This window comes from Oenanthe melanoleuca, chromosome 14 (genome assembly GCF_029582105.1).
Source record: "Oenanthe melanoleuca isolate GR-GAL-2019-014 chromosome 14, OMel1.0, whole genome shotgun sequence".
Taxonomy (NCBI): Eukaryota; Metazoa; Chordata; class Aves; order Passeriformes; family Muscicapidae; genus Oenanthe; species Oenanthe melanoleuca.
In genome coordinates this window covers 3344010-3362692 of record NC_079348.1, presented here as the reverse complement: position 1 = coordinate 3362692, position 18683 = coordinate 3344010, and the positions used below count along the sequence as shown (strand labels likewise).

The 18683-nt window shown below is 43.0% G+C and overlaps 1 protein-coding gene across 2 annotated transcripts; it reads right to left on the bottom strand.

The window, feature by feature from the left end:
• Positions 1–9593: 9593 nt before the first annotated feature.
• FOXL3 (forkhead box L3) lies at positions 9594–14197 on the bottom strand. 2 transcript variants are annotated; one of them, XM_056503249.1, is made up of 3 exons: positions 14051–14197; positions 13219–13387; positions 9594–12867 (listed from the first exon to the last, which is right to left on the bottom strand). In XM_056503249.1, the coding sequence occupies exons 1-3, from the start codon at positions 14155–14157 to the stop codon at positions 12385–12387; spliced, it is 759 nt and encodes a 252-aa protein (XP_056359224.1). In that variant the 5' UTR covers positions 14158–14197; the 3' UTR covers positions 9594–12384. The 2 variants fall into 2 exon arrangements, with proteins under 2 accessions (XP_056359224.1, XP_056359225.1); XM_056503250.1 differs by having other exon boundaries at positions 11715–12867; positions 13219–13285; positions 14051–14191.
• Between the last annotated feature and the right edge of the window lie 4486 nt (positions 14198–18683).

Here is an 18683-nt window from a genome sequence, read left to right as displayed (position 1 = left end):
ACCTCCTTCAAATGGAAGATGGTTTATTTAGATTGGATACAAGGAAGAAATTCCTTATTATAAGGGTGAAGGGGCCCTGGCACAGGGTGCTCAGAGAAGTTGTGGATGGCCCATCCCTGGAAGTGCTCCAGGCCAGCCTGGATGGGGCATTGGGCAGCACTGTCCACTGGAACGTTCCCTGCCTGTGGCAGGGGGGTGGAACAACATGATCTTTAAGGTCCTATCCAGCCCAAGCAGTTTTCTGAGTCCATGTGATTCACAAGTGTCCTGGAATGCCCCTCCTATAATTTAATATATAGATCAAGACCTGTTAGAGGCAACTGAAACATTTTTGAAATGTCCCAGCACAGTCATGAGGTGTGTGCAAGCACATATGAAAACTAGGTACAGAAGGATGCATTTTCTCTCACCATAATATGTGTGCAGAGACAGGCAGACAATAAAATCTCTGTAATGCTGGCCATGCAGAGGCTCAGAGGTTAAAGCCACAAAGATTTAACTGGTTTATCCACATGGGAAGGTGCTGCCTGCCTCATCTCTGCTCCTGACACACTCTGCCATGCTGAGCTTCAGGAGTCCCCTTACTGCAGAATGAAAATCCTTTGGGACATTTTTAAATCCAGTGTGCCTTGTGTCCTTACACATCCTAATCTCACCAGAAGCATCCTGGATACCTGTCTGGATCAATGCCCTTCAGGAATTTGAGGGAAAGCATTCCCACTTTTTGCTCTGCTGAATTGAGCAGTGCAATTTAATTGCAATTAAAATGCAACTCCCACGGATTTCTTGCAGCTATTACCTGCCACACCAAATTGTTTGTGATTGTCTCCAAGGAAGAAATGGGACATAAGGCTGAGCCAAGGATCTGCAGTGTTTGGAAGCACAGAGTGCTCCCAGCTTTGGCAGGCTCAGCTCCCTGCCCACCCAAGAGGCAGCTGGAGGAAAGCTCAGCACTCCCATTTTTTGGCTAGTAGTGACCTGGGAGTGATGCTCCTGTTCTTGAGGACCTTCTTTGGCAATTTATTTGGGCAGATAAATCTCAAAATGTTGATTTTATTTGTTTATACTCTGATTCTCAGTTTCATCAAGTGAAGAATTCCTGGCCACACATTTCTTTCATGAGGGGAAGTGGAAAGAAACATTTCCATGAGTGGCTGTAATGATCTTTTTCTTGCTGTTTTGGCATCAGTAACTGTATTCCATTCTGATCTAATTTGTGGCATTTCCTCCTCATATTTGTTGTTTTGCATTATATATTGAAATATGATGTATCCATAATATAGAAAACGTGTTCTATATTTCTGAGCACTTTCATACAAAGGCTAATTCTTATGCTGTAATTTGAAAAACATGAATCAAACCCAAAAATTAAAAGCAAAAACTGCCTTAAACATACTTAAGGTAATGGCATGCATTCAGGAAAAACAAGAATCAATTCATTTTTATACCAAGTCAGATGTACCCTGGAAGAAGATCTGGATATTAATATTCACTTATTTTGAAATAGGTGCTATATTGGAACTTGAACAGGAAAAGGTAATCAATCTTTACATGGTTACATAAATAAAGCAAACGACTTAATTTATTACAAGTTACAAAGACCTAGGCTCCTAACAGGGATTGAGTGCATTTGTGAATTTATGTAATAAACATATCACTACCAACACCAAATTACATCTCAATCAATGTTAAAAGGCATCTGACATTTCCCTTTGATTTATGGATTAACCTTTACAGTTAATACAGTCTAGCATTTATTGTTTTCATCAGTTTGTGGTTTGGGAGCAACCCCACAGTTCATTGCTGGGGATTGACTAAATTAATAGCTTTTCCCACCATGATCAGCCAGCTAATGAAAAAGGTCTATTTTGCACAGCTGGTGGATGCTAATATTTAAACAAACAAAACAAACCTTTATGAAGGACAAATGAGTCTTGGGTCCTGATTCTGCCAGTCAAGTTATTTATCTCAGGAAACCTATTGACTGGGGTTAAACCTGGCTAAAATGTAATATATTAAACCCAAAGTAACATGAAAGCCATCCCCAAGCAGCAGCCAGAGGAATATATTGTATTTCAGGATCAATTTTCAGGCAAAAAAAATTAGAAAGTTTTCATTCCTCATTATCTGGGATGTTCTGTCTTTGGCATGGAAAATATTGGGGAAAAAATGTTCAGGTAGGTTTGCCAAGTTCTGCTCCCATTAATGCTGCTCAGATGCTGAGGGATTATGTATTAGAATGACAAAGCATTAAGCAATTATCTGCATCACTTTGTGGAAATAATTCAAATACAAAAGAGTTTCCTTGGATAAAGAATAACACTGCCTTAAAATAACCCAGCTACCCCTCCAATTCACCCTGAGGACTAATTATCTTAGCAAGAAAAACATTGTGGAACTTGAGCTGTGGTGACAAGTCAGTTTAGTGGGGACTTTTCCTTTCAAGCATCATTTTGCACATATTTAATCAATGTGAACTTGTGCATTGGAAGAAAAGGAGATTAGCACCTGGTTAAGGGTAGCACAGCCTGGCTTCACAGGAGCCATGGAGAAGACCTGCCCAATTTTCAGATACATCCATCTTCCACTTCATCATGATCACAGAGCAGGACTAAGAGCTTTGAGCAAATTGACAGGTTTGGTTACATTTGTACAACTCCTCTGAACTTATTTTTTCTCAGACACCTCAGAGCAGCAGTGAAATTTCCACTCTGTCCCATTTGGAGCAAGAAAAATTTCAGTAGTAAAAGTCATTTTCGCAGCATTTCTGCTTCCTCATGCTCTTAAATATTCATTTTTCTTAAGGTTCACAGAAGGTTTCCAAGCCTTAAAAGTCAGGGTTGGTTAGAGCTAAGCTTTTGTTTGAATTGCAAACATCTGGCAGCCCAAAGAGACAGAAAGTGCTGCACTGCATCCTTGCTCCAGCCCACAGATGCTGCTTGCACCTTCAGCAGTGGTTGCAGGTGGAAAATCTCTGTGATTGCAAGGCAGGTTTATCTGTTTTATCCACACCCACAGCTAAATCCTGCTGTGGCTTCATCCTACATGCAAAGCCCCAGCGATTTCTGAAGGACAGAGGAGGGCAGAGCTCATTAATAAAAGGTTTTTTTCCTCACAGGTCACAAAGCAGGGAGAAAAAAAAAAACAAAAAAACCCAAACCAACCAGCAACCCAAGCAACTTTCCCACTTGTGGTGAACTTTTCCTCTGGAAAGGTTGGGGAGCCATGATCCATGACAATCCACTTTTCCTCAGGCATGGATCATTACTCCAGGATGGCACCAAGGCCACCTCTGCAGCAAATGCAGTGAGCCCAGCTGGGCTGGAACTTCTCTGGAAAAAAACCAAATCTCTGCTCATACAGTGTGTTTGTGATGCTGCATTCTGCTCCCCTTTGGAATATCACAAGAGCCAAGCTGGGCTCTCCAGGAGATTTTGCCTCCAGGGAATTCTCACTGTGGCAAAATTATTTTGAGTTTCTGCATGGATTTGAACATAAATCCTGGCATTGCAGAGATCCTGTGAAGAGAGTGGTTCAATAACTCTCTGTAATATCATTGTTGCCAGTACCAGGGACTCCTCTTGAAGTTACAGGTGTTCTCTGCTCACTTTTACTGCCAGTAGAGGGGTTTTTTTTGTGGGCATTTTCTTGAAAGAAACAACTGCAAAATGCTTCTACTTTTTCTGCAGCAGCACAGTGTTTGCTGGAACAGGTGGCAGTGTGAGTTAATATGTGATAGAAAGTTCCTTTCATTTAGCTGGGGACATGGGTTTGCTTTATGTGAGCTTAAAAACCAGGAAAAAGAAGATTATTTATTAAAGGTAACATTTCCAAGCCCTGCAACCTGATCCCAGTTCTCTTTATATTTTTATGTATGTCCTGCTCCTGGGGGCACATGGACTCAGAGCACTGTCAGCTCTTACACATTCATTGTTTGAATGTGCAAAACTGATCTGGGGCAGGGTGGACAAGATGCTGAAGCATTAGGGGAGATGAAAGCAGAGACAGGAAAGGTGAATGGAGAGAATGTGGAAGGTGCCTAATGCCAGAGTGCTGATACAGCATGTTTCTAACAAAATTCTTTGCAAAGGTGAACTCTGTCCTGGAGGAGACACACAGACATAAAATGATTTTCCCCAGGACAAAACAGACTGGATGTCTGAGGCCACAAGGTTTTCTATTTAGGCTATCCCAGAGAAAAGGATGAAATGCAGAAGCAAACAGAAATGTTTTCTTGGCTGTAATTTAAAAAAAGGGAAAATAGAATTTTCTGCTATCTTGAGTAAGTGCATTCCAATCAGAGTATGGCTAAATCTAATATAGGAGCCCATGTGCCACTACCAGCAATGTTTCTTTTGCAATTGCCTCCAGCTATTGCTACTAGTAGTTCTGATTGCAATTTCCTTGTACCTTGTGTCAATACTGCTGGGTCACAAGTGAGGAAACAGGAAGCCTGATAATCAATTTCAGTAGTTGTACAGTCATCTAGCTCGGGAGCCTGGTGGTTGGAAAAATTTAGACTCCAGCTCCAGTAATTGCAACCCTGAATTAAGACACAGATATCAATTTCATATGTGCTGTGCACATGCCCACGTGGCTGTAGAGCCAGGACACAGAAAACTGACTTGTGCTAGCAGGAATATTCCTGACAGGGAAAATACTCAGTTGGATTTTCAGCCCCAGTGTTGTCTTCTCTCTCCAAATTCATGCTGTTGTCATGGTATAAATGGTTCAAATTCAGGCAGGCTTAGAAGTCAAGAAAAAAAATTCATACATATTCAGGTATATTAATTTTTCTTCATTGTTTTTAAGTAACAGGCTACAGCTTCATGATGCTGTGGCAGAGGGTTGACATGATTATTCATTTTTATTTTGGAAAATAGGCACTAAATAAAAACTGAGGATTCTCTCAAACAAACATGTCAAACCAAGAGTGTTTCAGGTGAGAGGGCATTTTTACAGAGCCTCCTCTGTCAGTGAGTGCTGGTGGTACCCTGGTGTCTGTCCCCAGCACCTGGGGTGTTTGCTCCTCCACATCACCCCCAGGATCCCTGGATTCCTTTTGTTGTCACCTGATGGGAAAGGACAGGGGAGAGAACAAGGAGCTGAGATTGCACAGGAGCAATTCATGGGGCTTGTCCCATCCCCTGGGAGATAATTCAGGTGAGACAAGGCTGAGAGATGGTGCTTGGGACACACATCCCATGTGGCAGAGATGGTCCCAAGGGTTTTTATAAGGACAGGATGCCTGTGGAAAATGTGGGAGGCAGAAAGAGCCAAGCTTCTTCTCAACTTCAGCATCAGAACCTAAAATGGATTAAAATGTAATGTTGCTGCTTGAATTTTAAAATGTTGTTTTTCATGACATGATTATGTGACCTACCTTTGTTTATTATAAAACTAATACCACAAGTTACAGTTCAATGAATTCACATTTTATTTGAAATTTTTGTCTGAAGTAGCCTAAAGCTCTTCAAGAAACAATTGCACAAAAGCAAATGAGAGCTGCTAATTTATAATCTGCAGTGTCACAGCACAACTGGCTTTTCATTTGGCTAAAAGGAAATAGTTATTTAGAACAACAAAGCAAACCATGTGTCCATAGTTTATACTAAATGCCCTTGGTATTTATTAGGGATACACAATGTTTCATCTCAAAAATATTTATTTTCCTGTAATTTCAACAACAGCAAAACAAAATGGAAAGTAATACAGTGTCATGCCTTTGCCAAACTGTAGCAGATCTTGAGACAGTTTTCTGTTGAAAGAAAATTTGAGTTCCCAAGTGTGGATATTAGCTTGTATGACTTATTTATTTGAGTGTGCACCCAGAACAGAGGTGTTCTCTGAGCATACAAACATCTTTGCACCAGGAATCTCACCCCAGATGCCAACATCTGGTTCTGCTGCATTCAGCCCTTGGGCTTAGGGGAATTTATTCCCTCTTTGGACACATTTCCCATTGAATTCAGGAAGTATTTTGTCTGGCTGAAAGACAGAGCCAAAGAAACCTGTGGAAGCAAGCTGCTATTTTGTCTTGAGAAGACACCAAGTAACTGCTAGAAGGTATTTAATTTTCTCTGCAGTCCACATGGCCTTTAATCTGATTATTCTCTGGCCCTGGCAATAGAAGATGAAGTTTTGATCCCTTGAACCCAATGGCAGAACTCTCATTCATTTCATGAGAGTCAGGATTCAAGCCATGCAGCCAGTCCCAGATGCTCCAATGCAGAAAAATGTTATGGGCTGATTAGTGCTGAAGTGCCTCCCAGGGCTTGATAATTGCTCATACAGCTCTCAGCCTAGGAAAAGCCTGAGACAGATTAATCATGGAACACAGCTCATTGCACCTGTTATTTTCCACATTCACTTTTATGGGAAGTGCTGCTTCTTTTCCAGAGGGGCTGTGCTGGGAGGAGGGAAGGCAGAATGGATGCTGGATGCAGTCAGTACCAGCAGAGTGTGGTGCCTCCAGCAAGGAGGGAAGATGGGGAGCAGTTTTATTGTGGGGTTAAATATCTGTGGCATGAATCCTCCAAAAGCCAGAGCAGCCATCCACTTTCAGCCAGAGCAGAGCTTGCTTGGGACAGATGGCTAATGGTCAGCAGAGCCTTTGGGCCCAGGAGGGAGGTTGGTTCTGTCCTAATGCTTTTCCCTGCACAAGGAGAGCACGGCAGTGTTTCACCATCAGCAGCTGTGGAAAGTGCTCTGGGGGGCAGCTGGATCCACAGTGGGGCTGCTGGGGCCAGTGCAGGGCTGGCTGAAGGGTTTAATGGCTGTGGGACAGAGCAGAGCTCTTTACTCTGCAAATTTCAGGAAGCCTCATTGGGTTCCTGTTGGTTTTTTTTATTTAGAACCACTGATACCAGCATGGAAACTGAACAGACTTCCAAACCCATTTATTCTTTACCATGTCCCCAACAAAGAGCTGAGAGGGAGCAGCTTTTGTGCAGAACATTTAGCCTGTGGAGCTGGAGCACTGAGAGAGCTGCACCATGCAGGCTGACGAGTCAAAGAACATTTCTGTATCTTATTTCCAACCTGCTCAGAGCAACACAAGGTGCTGTGTGCCCAATGGAAATGCTGATGATGGAGGCCAGCAGCTCCATTTTGCAGTGCAAGGGTTTTTTTTTCTGAAATACTCTGTTAGAAGAGCCACTCCCAAAAGATGCAAGGGGCTCCTGCTGCTGGCATAACAGGGTTCATTCAGAGCTACAAAGGGCAGTGAACACACAGAGAAACAGGACAAAAAGAAGTTTGGTTTGGGTTCACTGCAACTTCTAGTTTTCTTCTTCTGTCAGTGCTCTGCAAGTGCTATTTTCAGTTCCATAGTTATGGTGAGAAACATGGTGTATTTTGATTCCTAATTTAGCTTGTTTATCCTGAGAGATTCCAGGATCTTCATTTGAAAGATAAATTCAAACCTTCTTTTTTCCCTTTGCAGCCCACATTCCACAACAAAAACATTGCATGCCATACTTCATTACAGGGCTTGGAAGACCTTCATGGCCATAAATTTAGGAACTTGTGGAACACAATGGACTTTAGGATGGAAACAAGCCAGCTGGCCTATCTGGTCAGGTCCATCCCTTCTGTTTGAATTAACAGCTGGATTTCACAGTGGGAGAAATCCGGCAGTTCTTTCTCAGGCAAGATTCTCACAGTTGGATTTGCCTCCAACCACTGTAGCAAGGGTGGGAGGGAGCACAACTTACTTTGTTATTTTATGTTTGCTCTCCGGGTAAAAAAAGATTCCAGTGCAAGTTCCATAGGGCTTGGACCTACCCTGTTCTTTAATTTAATGACCCTAAGTGCAAAAAGAAAGACATTCCCAGTGAAACAGAGACAGGGACTAGGTTCTTTGTGCAGAGCAGTGCAGATGGTACCCACGTTCTGCAGAAAGCAATTAGAAGCTGATGCTGGGGCAAAATAAAGAGCTTGGGACCATTTGTGGCTCTGAGATTTCTATCTAGGAGAGGAGATGCTGGCACAGCTTTGCAGACTGTGAGATGAGAGGTGTTGGGTATAATACACAAAGGTTGGTTTCACATGTGCTGCTTCAATTCCAGAGGTAATTACACCAAAGTTAATGGATTTGCAAGGATTTACACCCTCACAGCAGGGAGGAGAAGAGGCAGAGAGGGGAGAGGCCAGCACAGAGAGCAGCACAGGATTTCCATGCCTTGGCTTGGGGATCTGAGGGGCTGACCACAGTCAGGGATTTGTGTTTTCCTCCCAGGGCTGAAGGTTCAGAGTGCTCAGGTGTGTGGTGGAGGTTCCCTCTTCTTCCTGAGCTTGAGTGCAGGTGGATTTGGGGTATTGCTGCCCTCAACTTACAGCAGAGAATTGACACACAGCCCCAGGAGTCCTTGAGATATCAGCTCTGTGCTTCTGGAATATGTGAAGCAGTGTTTCCCCAAGGCTTGTCCCTCCAAACCCCTTCCCTCTCACTGTGTCCCCTCTGTTGCTAGAGAGTGGGAAAGACCCACAAGATTTGGACCTGAACGGGCAAGTAGTAGCCAAAAGAGAAACCCTCTGTGGCCAGAAAACAGGGCAAAAATCTCAGTTTGGTTTTGAGGGAGAAACCAACCTGCTGGGTGGCTGAGGAATGCTGTGGCAATTGAGGATGGGGACAGCCAGCTCTGCAGTGTGGGCTGACCTTCAGCTGCTCCTGGAGCACAGCTTCTCTTTACATGAGGAGTCACTGGGTCTCAGCTAAGAGAGACTAATAAGGTCTTTCTGATTGGCAGGAAAATAGGGGAACTTGGCTTTACTGATGAAGAAAAGGCTTGTTTCAGCTGTCCTAGCCTGCATTAATGCTCCCACAAGGTGCAGGAGTTCTGCTGAGGAAGAGGTCCCTGTAAGTGAGGCCAGCTGCTGGGTGTTACTGGCTTCTCCTCACTGGGGGAGAAAAATGCATCCCTGCATCCTTGCCCAAGTACTTGGAACTTCATTCTGACTCTGACCACCATTCCACAGTGCAAAAACCACTCTCTGTGACACCAGTGGCAAAATTAAATCAGCAGAAGTGTACTTGCTGCATAATAACCTGGCGTGGCTCCATCCAAATCTTGGTTTTGTCATGGGAAGCCTTCCTTTAGAAGGGTAAACAAACAACTCCCCTCCAGGGTCCCTCAGTGAGGCCAAGCCTTGCCTCTCCCCAGAAAGAAACCTTTCATCTTTCCTTTGGAAAGGTATTTCTGACCCTGTCTAAGGGCTGGTTTGCCTGCCCAGCACCGCTCATCCCACATCACAGCTCAGCTTGAACCCCAGTGCCAAACGGGGGAATATTCACCTGCTTCCTCTCAGGGCAAAGAAGGATGTTCCTGTGAGATTTTATTTTTTTTTTCTCTTCATGCAAGTGGCTGTCAGGCTGTGATGGAGCTGAAGAAATAGCTCTGGATTCAGAGAAGAAAGAAAACCAGACTTTTCAACCCCCTCCTTCCCTGAGAAAAAGTAATTTACGTAAATTTACCCACGACCAGCACTCGGCAATAGCTCACAACTTTGTTAATGGAAACCTGGTGATCCATAACACTTGTGTGGGAGATATTTGCTCGGGGGTAATACAATATTAATGTTAATATCAATGATCGATCAGAGGATTTGCAAGAAAGGCATAAAGTATTTAATTATAATTACATTGGGAATGGCTTTGTAATGGCTACGACATTTGAATAAGGTCACGTCTAGCCCTCACCCCTGTTATGTTGTTCTATATTAAATGCCATTCACTTTAACTGCTGGAAACCTTTCTGGAGTCGTCAGAATATAATATACTGGCTAAATTGAAATATGTCCCTTCATTTTTTCGAGGTATGATTGATATCCTTTGCAAAACAAATGTTAACACCTATTTGTACACAAATTTCTTTGATTATATGTTAGGGAAACTAAAGTATGACAGTCTCTCCTAGCAGGCACTTTACTGTGAGCAAAGACATGGCTATTTGTGAATATTAATTCATCTTACAGAAAATGGCTTTGGATCCCTGCTGTAGATCCACTTGGGTGTATTTCTGCCTTTCCTAATGCATTAATTCTTTATTGATTAGCACCCATAAACTGCTTCTCCACTGGTCTCAGCAGTGTTCACCCTACCCAGGTGCTGCCCAGGAGGAACTTTTGCTGTCACTGTATTACCTCTTGCAAACAGCATCAACCAAGAACACATAGCAACAATCATATTTGCATGTTTCACAGCAGAAAATATGTATTTCAGATATACTGCAGGTGTGCACCATCAGCCAGACAGCAGCACTGCCATGCTTAAAACAATCAGGAAAAAGGATCTGCGTCTAAAACACAAGTATTTATCTGCAGGCAGGACCCCAGGGGTGCACAAGCACCCACCCACAATGAGGGCATGCAAACACTGAAGCACTGAGGACATGCTCTTCCCACACCTATTTACTACTGAGCATAAACACCAAAGGAGCAAATTCTCTCCCTCTTCAAATGAGAATCCGTCTGTCCAGTCCCCCCAGAGGTTTTCTTCTTTTTGCTGGTATCAATGTGAACAGCAGATCAGTCAGATCTGGAGAGGCAAATTTTGCTTTCAGATTTTCACCCAGAATAACAGAGAATTGAAAGCTCCCATTTGAAGGCAGAATTTGGTCCCGAGAAATCATCCCTTCAAAGTTTGGAAGACATGCAGTGGTGCAAGTGACATGATTTTCCATTTTCTCTTTTCTGAAGAAGAAGCAAAGACTTTTGCATGCTGTAGAAATGCCTGAAGATAACAAGTTTTATAGTTTTCCAAAAAATGGGCATTTATTACCAATCAGTGTGAAACACCACTGATGGTAAATTTTAAGTATATGGCAGGAGTTTCAGCATCATGACAACATACATCATGCATTTTTACAACATATAAGTGCAGTGATATTGCTCCCTTTCTCAATAACAATATATAAGAATATATAGTATAAATGTACAGTATATATTAGACACAATGTAAAATAACTTAGTGAAATGTCAAAGCTTCTGCATAAAAATTCAAGTCATGCCTGAGCATACCTCTGTGCTGAATCTTATCTCATATACCTTCATTTACCTTTAGTTCCTGATGCAAAGATAATTTTATCTCTGTATTTAATTGCTTAAAACCATCAGAATTCTTGTCTTTTTTTCCCTTTATCTGCAATAGGTGAAGACTGTAGTAGCCAAGCCAAAGCCAGGATTTTGTGGAGCCTTTGCTAATGCTGTTTATGTTCTGGGAAGCAATTCATTGTGAACAAGTTGTATAAAAGCAACTTCTTAAAAGCTCATTACAGTTCATCATTGTCCATCAGGTTGTGTTCCAAAACCTCCCACTGCATGTAAATGGTAATGAAGTGGCTTTCTCAGAAATGGAGCTCATGAGCTAACATTGATATCTGGAAATTATAAATCTCACCAGTTTAGCTGAAATCATATCAAGCACCACTTTGGTAATTGCTCGCAAGAAGGATCAATAAAAATCTATTTAAGGGGAATATACAACTTGTCTCAGAGCAGGTAGGTGGAATTTTAGCTTTGCTTGACACTCAACAGAGCTTTTTGCAGTGCCAGGTTTCCCTTCCCACTTGCTAAATGAAATATGGTCAAGGACTTTTCTGCAGCAACTCGGGAAGATTTCTGATAGTACAAGGGAAAAGGTGTTGGGTTTTTTTTCAACCAAGGCATTAAAAGACTCTTTGACTGTCACATTACCTATCAAAATCCACCAGGTCTCTTGGAATTATTTTGAATACAACTTCACTTCAACAATTTAAACAACTCTGCCCCAAATATAAACAAAAATACTTGAAATACTTATCAATAACTACATTTCCTAATGAACAATGAGTTAAAGCTGCAAAACAGTTTGAAACATGATGTTAAAAGAAAAAAAAAAAAGGGAAGACAGGGTGATTTTCTATAATTCCCTTTAAGAAACAAATTTCCACCCCCCCTACATTCCCAGCCAGTGTAAGTCGAGAGAATTACACTGTTTAGATCAGCTTAAGTTCTGACCTATATACTCCAGTGGAGTTAATCCTAATTTCCACCACTGAAAGTGGGATCAAATTCACTTTGTCTTTAATAAAGCAGTGGGTGATAAGCAAGTCTCTTCTCTGTCAGATTCTGCTCGAGAAAGGAAATTCTTTGTGGTGCTAAGTGACGTCCGAGACAGTTTAGAAAACAAAGCTTGAATTTCATAAATTTCAGCAGGGTGAAAACCGATATTGGTAACTGTTATTTATGCTTTAATCTTAGCAAAGTTCTTTGAGCAGGCAGAGCATCAGCTGGTGGGTCTGTAACCCTTTCTGAGGCAAACGAGGAGGCAGGAGGCTGAATTTCAGTGACTTGAGGCTGCTGAACACACTGTGACTCAGACCTTGCTACCACAAATAAATAACATCACATTGTCCAGAACTGGAGATTAATATGAGGGGCCTCCAGTAGGTGGTATTTATTTTCTTGCATGTTATATTGAGATCTCAGGACAGGCAGAGGGTCGGGGGCTGAAAGGATGTAATCGATGCTAAATTTGATTTCAGAATCCGATTTTGTTAAGGAGGAATTGCTTAGGCTCTGCCTGCTGCTCACGCTGCTTGGAGCAAACCCACAGGGCTCCAGAAGTTTTGGGCCCCCTTCAATTCTTTCATGTTTACTCTCAGAAGAGGAAATGCTGTTCAAAGCAGAGTCCACAGGAGAGATGTTGGGGGACGAAGGACTTTTCACTCTGCTTGGTCTCTGCTCCTTGTGCTCCCTTTTCACGTTCCTCCTCCTCCGTCTTCTCCTGTAATTCCCGTTTTCAAAGAGATCCAGCATGGACTCACATCCTGCTGCAAAGCTCCAATAGTTTCCTTTCCCCTTCTCATTCCCTTCTGTTCTGGGAACCTGTATTTATTTAAAGGCAGTTCAGTGTTTGTATGTGTTACAGATGCTGCTGTTTAGCATCTGCATTCATTTACATTTAAGAATGGTGTAAACACACATGACAAGACTTTTAAGCCTATTCTGTGTCATTATATGAGTAAGATGTAAGCCTCATCCTCTTCAATTTGTTACCTATTAGCATACATCAGACAAGGATATATTCCTTATCTCTGTAATTGACAACTCAGAGAGATTTGAAGTGATTTGCAGCTCAGCTGTTTGTTTCCCTTCTTTCTAGAGATGAGATTATTGCTGCCTATATTTTTTTGGCCATGCACAGTGTGTATGTAAATACACAGTAACTGCTCTTACCTTCACAAAACAACTGTTAAGCGATAAGTTATGTCGGATGGAGTTCTGCCAGGCTCTTTGATTTGATCTGTAGTAAGGAAATTTCTTCATTATAAAGTCATAAATGCCAGAGAGGGTGACTTTATGTGAAGGGCTTTGCTGGATGGCCATTGCAATTAAGGCAATGTAGCTGGAAAAAGGAAAACTTGCTGTTACACCATCGCCCTACTCACAGACTCAGTTTTTAGGACCACATGGGTACATGTGTGCCTGTGTCCTGCTTCCAAAATTCCCCTGGTGGCTCTGAGCCCTGACTCGAGGTGTCCCAGGGGGAATCCTGAGTGTCCTGTACCAGCCCCAGGTGGCACAGAGGGGACAGTGCCAGGATTTGAGTGCCCAGTGCAGAGCACACATCACACACCTCTGCAGCTCCCTCTGAAAAGTTTCCCTGAGCAGGAAAGCTGCAGTGAGACAGAGCAGGCTCAGGGTCTCTGTCACTGGAGACCAGCCCTGCTCATGGAAAGGACCTTGGTGTCCCTGTGAGGCTACCCTGAGCCTCTTCCCACCACTCTGGGATTTTCTGCATCCAATTCGCCCCTTGGCACATTCAAACATTTAATTCAGTTCTCCCAGGGAGAAGGGGTCCTGGAGGCTGGAGGCTGCCTGAGGTCTGGAGAGTTGCTGTGACCCCTCATGGGAGGAAACAAGCCATGAACATTTCACACACAGAAAGGGGGAAATCTGCCCCTTGCAGCAGGGCCAAACCAGCCCACACAGCTGAGAGCTGCCACCCGCCAGCCCAGGGCTCAGGAACCCCACCACACACAGGGCACTGGCAAAAACTTCCTCTTACCTGTACGCCGGTCGGGTGAATTTTTTCTCCTCGTCAGAACTACAGGCAGGATAATCATCCCCGTCGTAATTGAAGCAGTTGTAGGGGTACTGCGTGTTGTCAAACATGGTCCTGCTCCTCGCTCAGCTCCCGTGCAGTGAGAGAGATGGAGTGATGTTTCTCAGGGCTTGGACTCCCTCCTCCCTTCTTCCCTCCCCTCTGTCTGTCTCATTCCCTCTCTCCCCCCTCCTCACACTCCCTCTCCTCCTGCACACTGATGGGGTGGGGATTGTTTTTGCAATTCTCGCGTCCCAGGCAGCCCGTCTGTTCCGATATGATTTTTTTGGGGGGGGTGTTGCTGCTGCTGCTGCTGCTGCCCCAGCTGGGGTGGCAGGGTGCTGTGCTGGTGCTTTGGGGTGCACTGGGAGCACTGGGGGGCACTGGGGGGCACTGGGGTGACCCCTGGCACGGATGCTCGCCTGGCTGGGTGGTCCAGCCTGGAGAGGGGCCAGCGCTCCCCGCCACATCCACAACGTGACAAAGGCAGGCAGCAGGATGCTCATAAATCACGCTCCAAGGTCTCTGCTTGGGAATTAAACTTTGAGAACGGAGAGCAGCCCCAGAGTGCTCCCCCTCCGTGTTTTTCCCTCCCCAGCGGAGCAGGGTGGCTTCCTTATATTTATTTATTTTTAGAAAACCGACGTGCAATAAACAGGCAGCAATGCCTGCTTGTCCTGATCTGCAATCTATAATAGGGTATAATAGACATAAATTATATTTCCATGACTAAAGGAAAATCTGTATGTTCAAAGAAAGTAGAACAGAGGGGTATGAGGGACTACTGTCAAGCAGGAAAGTAAAAGGAAAATAGCTGTAGGCAGGAGAGCTGCCTGTGTGGGCTTTGATCTGAAGGATGAATTAGACTAATAGCCCTGTGTGTTGGCATCCAATACTGTAACAATTTAATAGTTTTTCAATGCTTTGGAGTGTTTTCCAACAAGTGATGTAAACCAAAGGCATCACACACACCATTTCAGGGGGACTTAAAAGGTGTGTGCCACATGATAATTAAATTATTTGAAGACAGCTCTGTCCCAGGAAATAGCCCCGGGAGGAAACGGGTTTTGGAAAAGAGAAAGCAAATTGGTGTGCAGAGAGTTTCCCTGGATGGAAATATAAAAGCAGAACCACTAGCAATGCAACTTTTGTTTTCTGTAGCATCTTTCATACAAAGTATGTCCCCAAACCCCTTTTGGAATTAAAGGATACAATTAGGGGAAAATTCATTTGAGTGATAAAGAGCCCTTTAAAAAAAGTGATGCTTTAGTGGCTCCTAGAGCTCTGACAAAGATGGACATAAGAAGGTTTTTCCTTTGGAACATAAAAAGACATTGTAGCAGGGCATAGGGGGAAATACATGGCATGAGAAAAAAAACATGTAGTTGTTTTCTTGGAAATATTAAACCAGAGCAGATAGCCAAACTAAAAATTATCTCCACTCTAAAATACATCAATAGGCATATGCATGAGGAATCCAGTGCAGAGGAGGTGTTAATTCAAAGGGTCAGCTACTGCTGCCTAAGGCATTAGCAGGGCTTTAATATTGAGTAAGATGGAAGAGATTCAGTGGAGGAAAATGAAATATATAATGTCTGATCTTCATTCATACACTGTTCAGCTGGACTAGAAGGTTTAAAGTAAAGAAGAAGCCGTGTCACAGATTTGGGAAGATTCTCCCTCACTAAAACCCACCATCCTTGAGACACAAGTGATTTTCCACTTTGATTTTTAGCAGTGGTTCTTCTCTTTTTAGGTGTTTCTCCTCACTGAAATTCCAGTAACTCAGACTAAAGACTAAAAAAGGTTTTTCTTCTGAATTGTAACAATTTCAAAAAGCAGGACTGGGTTAGTTGACTGCTTTCACCCAATCTGTAAGCATCCTTTTTTCAGTTCTTTGTATTCTGCATATGAAAATTGGCTTATGAAAAACCAGGCAGCACCCTTTGACCAAAATCCTGACACATTTACTGGCAGTATTTAATAGGTGAAGTTCTCTGTAATGGGAATTGGAGCAAATGACTGTAGTGTCATGAATGTAGCAATGTCAATTATCTCATTCCTGTATTTTCTTGCAGGGGTGAGTGTAACCCACCTGTCCATCTCCAGCACATCTGCAATGTGTGTCACAGCTCATGGCCACTGCATCCTCACCCATTCCAGTGGGAAAGGCACTTGGATTAAATTTCCATCTCAGCAGTTGGGTTGTGAGGCTAAACTGAGCAAAAGGAGTCAGATCATGGGTTTCTGTCCTTGGGCATCAGCTCAGGAGTGAGTGGGACCACGGGTGGGTGGTGCAGGACAGGAAACTCCTGCCACTGCCATTTGTGTCACACATCATCTGGGGACAGATGCTGTCACTTCCTGAACAGGATTTGCTTTCTGGCTCTGTAAATACCACTACATTCACCTGCTGTGAATTCATACACACCCTTAGAAGAGCACAAACCATTTCTGAGTCCTACAAGATCAGAAACAAATTATATATGATCTCTCACAAACTTGCTTCTGAAATCCATATATGTAAAACTGGCAGAATATTTCTCCAGGTAATTTTTATAAAGCCTGCATGCTGATATTTCATCCCCAAGTGAGTGTTTATGGCCCAATAATAATCCTTGAAAATAATATTCATAAAGAAAAGCTAACATGCTGTATGTACCATGGTGGAATGAGCAGGTGCCATGCTTATGGTGGCAGAACATGTTGCACAATGGTTTTTTTCCCAGCATCTGTGCAGCCATTACAGTTTAACTAGAGCAGCTATAACTCACCCCTGTCATTATCATAAAAACATAATTTTGCCAGGCTAGTGTTTTCTTATGTTGTATATTTTCAGAACACAAAGTTGTAAACCATTTGATTTGAGATAGTAAATAGGCAATAAAAACGCCTTGAAAGATTTGACTAGTTTTTTTAAACATTGATATTAAAAAGTTATTTGCAATTTTTTGTAATTATGACAGAGATTATGAAAGTTGTACATGAAATTCAGACAACTCATAAATCCAAACAGGGCTGAGTTACTGCTCATTATGGGATGACAGAACAGCAGGGAGCACCTCAGTGTTCAGGACTGAATGCTGGCATTCCATCTTCCCACTGGTGCAGACTGGAGTCTCTCAGCAGCACAACTTCTGCTGTTTCTCAGACTTGGCAGTTTAGACTTTATTCCAAACCTTTTTAATTTATCATATAACCATAGAATTATTTGGATTGGAGGGAACACTTTAAGATCATCTCATTTTACCCTTCTGCCATGGGCAGGGACACCTTCCACTATCCCAGGTTGCTCCAAGCCCCATCCAACCTGGCCTTGGGCACTTCCAGGGATGGGGCAGCCACAGCTTCTCTGCCAGAGCCTCCCCATCCTCACAGGGAAGAACTTCTTTCTACTATTCAACCTAAATCTACTTTCTTTCAGTTTAAATCAGTGGAAACCAGTGGTGTCCTTCAGCAGCCTTTGAATCCCTCAGCAGCAATCTACACCCCCAGTAAACCTCTTTTTACAACTTTTTAGTACAAGATCTGTCTCTCTGGTAAAGAACAGAATGGGGAATGCAGGTTTTGAGCACTTTTTCTCCTAGTTGTTCTGATATGGGGTGATGAGAAGGAGATTTCCCCAAACTTTTATGAGTATTTGGCTCTCTCTGTGAGAGATCTCATGGCATTGAACTTGGTGACCCTTTTTCCTGGGAAAAAGATGAGGCTTGCTACACTGTCCACCTGAATTTCACCCTAAATTTCTCTCTGCTTCACCCACATCCATCAGCTGAATTCCTTCCCCTTCTGCATCTCCTTTGTGCTCACACGCAGGGCTTCATGGAAATAAAATTTCCACCACAATTTGTGGTTTTCTGCAGGAGTTCAGTGAGAATTGTTTATATTTCCTAGCTAGGGGGTTATTTGGAGGAGCATTCCTCATCTGCATGCCTCCTAGCTGCAGCAGTGTAAAACTCATGCATAAAACACAGCACGTGTTCCTCCCAAAACAGGAACGTGGGTAGGAAACCTTCAGTGGCAATCCATCACATCAGAGGTGGTAAATAAGGGAAAAACTACAGACACTCAGACATATCATCCCTGCCCTGGCTGGATAAGGAGATTCACAAGGCAGATGTGAAAATTCAGTTCTGGAAATTCTCATTTTCTACTTAAATCCAAACGTAACAGAAAGGTATTTTAAAAGCTTTATAAATAATTAGAAAATAAATAATCCGTTTTGGTTGGACAAAATTGTTTGGGTTGACTCAAAAGGACAATTAAAATCTTATGTTCTGTCCTTGGTTTGCTCAGCACCTTTTTGCTGGAGGGATGTTGGTGGTTAAAAGGACACATCCCTGTTTTTCTCTTTGATATGGATATATGAGGCAGAGGTTCAGAGTTTGTGTGCTTGTGATTTGGTATTCTTCTCCTTCTTAGCAGCCCAGAATTAAATCCCCCTCTCTGAGATTGCAGATAGAAACACAGGGGGGATGTGCAAGCTTGCACCAGAGACCTGCCAAGGAATCACAGAATGGTTTGGGCTGGAAAGGACCTTAAAGCTCATTTCATTTCACCCTGCCATGGCAGGGACACCTTCCACTGTCCCAGATTG